Source organism: Octopus bimaculoides, chromosome 5, assembly GCF_001194135.2.
Source record: "Octopus bimaculoides isolate UCB-OBI-ISO-001 chromosome 5, ASM119413v2, whole genome shotgun sequence".
Classification (NCBI taxonomy): domain Eukaryota; kingdom Metazoa; phylum Mollusca; class Cephalopoda; order Octopoda; family Octopodidae; genus Octopus; species Octopus bimaculoides.
The window spans coordinates 109,082,317-109,087,118 of NC_068985.1; the positions used below are offsets into that span (position 1 = coordinate 109,082,317).

Below are 4,802 nucleotides of genomic sequence, written 5' to 3' on the forward strand. Positions count from 1 at the left end.
TATGTATATGTATATATATATATATGTATGTATGTATGTATATATATTGGAAAAGTAATATACGTTCACACTTTCAAAACGAGCTCAACGGTAACAACGAAAAATACTCCAATATTCTTAAAATATAATTAGCAAAAAGGTACATTTATGATATAGTAGAAAAATAAGTTCACAGTTTTTTTTTAATTTGCAGAGAAGGTAAAGTTTCCTTTGTTTGTTTATAACCGAGAATGATATAGTATCTGTTTATTTTGAATATTAACATAACAAAAGCAGTTAGACATTTGCAGACGAGAAACATAACTTGGATCTAGGCTGTTATAAACAGAAATTTGTTATTTATTCATGTAAATACTAAATAGAACATGCTCTTGAAAAAAAATATCAGGAACTAGTCGCTTTTAGCATATTAAGTAAAAAGAAACCAGCATATTTAGGAAAAAGATTAAACAAGAAAGTGAATAGAGAAAGAGACGTAGTAATTTTGTTGCTAGCTGATGTGTTTCTATATAAAAACGAGAGAAGGATTGTATGTTCTCTGAACTGGTCAATGGCGTAATAGTTTTGTATATACATGGTTGGCCAAAAGTCATTTGACAATAAGTCAGAATCATTCAATTCCAAGATTAAAATTTAAGAAATAAATAAATAAACAAATGTTGAAAAAAAAAACCCCAAAACAGTATTCAATCATTAAGCATTCATAATTAAAACGAATAAATAAAATTGAATATAAGTATTCATGGAATTTTGATTTACTGGCGGGTGACTATTGGCCAACCCTGTATGATAGCATACAATGAAGAAACACAATGGTTTGGGCAAGTAAAGAAACATCAATTTTTCCTGGAAGACAAGAAGTTTTTCTTACGTTTCTGGATGTTCCACTAAAAGTAATCTCTCAGAGGCGATTTTCAGGGATAAGAGAAATCGAATCTTGAAAATTTGAGATTGATCTACAGGTATTTATTGCAGTAGTTCTTAAGAGAACTAAAAGCTCAAATTATATCGTGCGAAACTTTTTACAGCACAGAGAAAGAGTGATAACATAGTAGATTGTGGTGTTTCAATTCTCTCAAGTAATTCAAGGAAAATTCATTATCTTATTAACATTATTTGAAAAGGAAGCTCGAGAAAGACAACATAAACATGTGTATTGTGTGACTATTCTTCATCAGTGAGAAATTGTGGCAGCAAACGTGCCTTGTAAAATATATAACGAAACAGTGACGATAATATTTTAAATATTGTTCAGTATGTGGATATCATATGAAATAGAAAACCCAAGGTGTTACACAGTACGACTGAACCCGGAACTATGTGATTGAGATGCAAACTTCTTACCATAAAGCCGTAGCCCTGCGCCTACGAATGTGCAAACAATACGCAAAAAAGAAATAACGTTTTTCATTCTTATAAAGAGATTTCAACCATATTTACATATATCTAGGTATATTTCAAGTGAAGCACGAAAATTGACCTGCCGATTCTGTTGAACACACGGCGACTTGTTACTCTCTCACGAATTACAATGATTCTAGGAAAGCTGTCGTTAGATGACAGTTCAAATTACGAACTGTATTTCATACGGTTTTGACTGATTAAGTGGAATTCTGGAGTAACGTTACTTGACAAGGTGCGTAACTCGGAGATCAGGGAATTTTTCCAGGTCGAGTCACTAATTCTCCGCGTTGAGAGGTCATTAGGACATAGGGTCAGAATGTCGTGGGAAAGAATTGCGAAACGGATTCTTCAAACCAAACCATCAAGCAGGAAACCTAGGTAAATTAGGTAAAGTTATCTTCTCGAGTCTTGCCGACTCTTAAGGGCCGGCTTTCCGGTTTCCATGACGTATGAATTTCCACCCTCGAGAAAACGCCGATCCGTCGCAGGATTACTGATTGCTGCCAGCAGAGTTGACTGGAGCAATGCGAAAGGAAGTATTTTGCTCAAGAGCACAAGACGCCGCTCGGTGAAACCACAATCGTACGATCATGAGTCCAACTTCCTAACCACTAAACCACGCGCCTCCACAGGAAACGTAGGAGTAAACCAAGAAAGAGCTGATTCGATAATATTCATAGCCTCAGTTGGTAACGCATGGGAATTCAACTACTGATGGATTTCAACTAATAATGGTGGCTTCGGAGTCTACATTCATGAACCCCCCAGAATGGATGAATACATGAATACATTAAAGGATTAACAAACCCTCATTCTGCCATGCTCATCGTGGTACATCCTAAGGTAGTCATCGAGGATATCGTAGAAACAGTCCGATATATAATCCACTCGAAGTTTCTCCATATTTGTGTTACCATGGAAACCTATAGAGACAAATATTTTGAGAGAGGAAAGAATAGATAAAGAAATGTTCAAATTAATTTAGTCCAGCACTTGGCATTGTAACATGCAAGTTAAAAAATACGTGTGTGTATGTACATGCATGAATATATATGTGTTTTGTACATCTTTCCCTTTTTTTTCTCTTTTTCCTTCTTCCTTTCCCTTTTCTTCTCATCTTTCAATCATGCCCGATTACAAACCTTTCCTCCTGCACCTTCACCACCGCCTAAAAAAAAACCTTTCCACACTTCCTTTCCGCTACTTTCAACCTTCTATTAAACTTTCCTTACTAACTTTCAAAAAAACACGCTTCTAGAGCCATGTTTCTTTTCTCAGTCGCTGCCGTGTCCTTGCCCCGCACAGGGGCCATTGAGACTCCCGTCTTCGCCGTGAACAAGAATTAATCTTCTCTCTTCGCTCGTTTGCGTCACGTGAGCTCAACTCTCCACCCCTTTTCATCTAACCCACTCCTCTCTCCTCTCTTCTCACACCTACTTCCTACCTTCACTCTCACCCACCTCTCCTCTCCTCTCTTGCTCTGACACCTACTTCCTCTCTCACTCCTACCCACCTTCTCCACTCCACTCTCTCCCTTCATCGTCACTCCCACCATCGTTACCCTACTCCTACACATTTCAACCCCACCATCCCTATATATTCCATCGCACCCCACCCCATCCTATACATTCCACTCCATCCTACTCCATCCTACTCCATCCTACTCCATGTGAGGTTAGAAGCTTGCTTTCAAATCATATGGTTCCAAGTTCCGTCCCACTGCATTGCACCTTGGGAAAGTGTGTTCTACTATAGCCTCGAGCCGACCAAAACCATTATGAGAGGATTTGGTAGACGGAAATTGAAAGAAGCCCGTCGTACTTATATGTGTGTTTGTATGAGTGTGCGTGTGTGTATACCTATCTGCCTACATACATGCATACATATACATACATATACATAGTAATAAAAATGAAACGGCTGGGTAATGTGGTCCTATACCTGTTTCAATAGCAAAATTATGTTATTATCAACACATTGTTTCATGGAACTTAGCACCCAATAATGTAATATAATATGTTAATGCAATAACGCGGTTACATAACATTGCTACTTCATCACGTAATACACCATAAGAGATTTATTTGACCATATAAACATAAATTACACTATCTTATATAATCTCAGGTGCAACTGAAACATGTAATAGTACCCAAATAATTCATTCATTTCATCATTATTGTCTATTAAAAGTTCAAATGATTCATTAGATGCTTTTCGATTTGGAGAATACCGCGCTAATATGATTGGTTTCTTTGGATAAGCTTTTCGAGATTTCTTCCTATCCAAAATAGTCTTCATCTATAAATCTTGATCCTTTTATATTCTCTTTCTCTAATATCTATCTATCTATCTATCTATCTATCTATCTATATATCTATCTATCTATCTATCTATCTATCTATCTATCTATCCATCCATCCATCTATCTATAAATACACACACACACACACACACACACACACACACACACACACATATATATATATTTATGATAAATGCTCATGCATAGAAAAATGAAAATGTCCATTGATGAACCTCTGTATAAGTACAAATATTGTATATAAATGTTTCGTGCACACAGGGAAAAGGTCGTATGTTTAGATTATGCAGACGGCTGATTCATTTAAGAATCGTTGTTGCAACCATGTCGCCAGCTTGAAGTGAACCAATAAGAGACGTTCAACATCTTTGGCCGATTTTGTATGGCGACTGAAGGAAGATAAAATTAAGTACAACATAACTTGGTCCATAGTAAGGCACGACTCTGCTCCAAGGAATCCCTGTCTATTCTGTGGACTAATGAGAAGGTCGTTAATAGAATTTCTACACACATATAAATATGCTTTTGCACAATGGAGTGGGAACGAATTTGAGTAAATGTTAACATAATTTACTTTCACGTATAGATGACTTTAGCATTAGCCTTCCCATTCTTATACACACCGAGTAGCTATTTTCACTCTCTATATGATCGTGAGTGCACTAAACCATACGTGTGAGTATGCTTACATTTTCGCGGATGCTTCTATGTGCAAGTGTGCACGTGCCATGCAACTTGCGCGAGAGCATTTGTACATTCATATCTGTTAAAGTTTATTTCTAATAATTTCCCTTTGTATTGTGTGTTCGTATCTTTTTTGCATGTGTGATTATATTTTCAATCGATATAAGCGAAGGTATTTCGTTTTGCTGCTCTTCTTTCTGCGAAATAAGATACGTTGCGGAACTGCTATTTTAACGAGTTGTATGTTTTCAACCACCGGATACTACTGAACCAGTCGTTCAGTGTCCCACCCGTGAGGGATCGATGCCAGATGTGTCGAAACACTTGTCGTGATGAATAATAAAAATTATCGTATATTGCATTTTCCGACTTTCATTTAGCATATATATAT

General features: G+C 36.6%; 1 protein-coding gene across 1 annotated transcript in view; it reads right to left on the reverse strand.

Annotated features, from left to right (window-relative positions):
• Window positions 1-4,802, reverse strand: part of LOC106869768 (S-crystallin 4) — a 15,268-nt gene that overhangs the window by 7,200 nt on the left and 3,266 nt on the right. Inside the window, exon 3 of the mRNA XM_014915633.2 lies at window positions 2,212-2,327. Within this exon, the coding sequence (XP_014771119.1) occupies window positions 2,212-2,327 (116 nt within the window). The remainder of the gene's footprint in view (window positions 1-2,211; window positions 2,328-4,802) is intronic.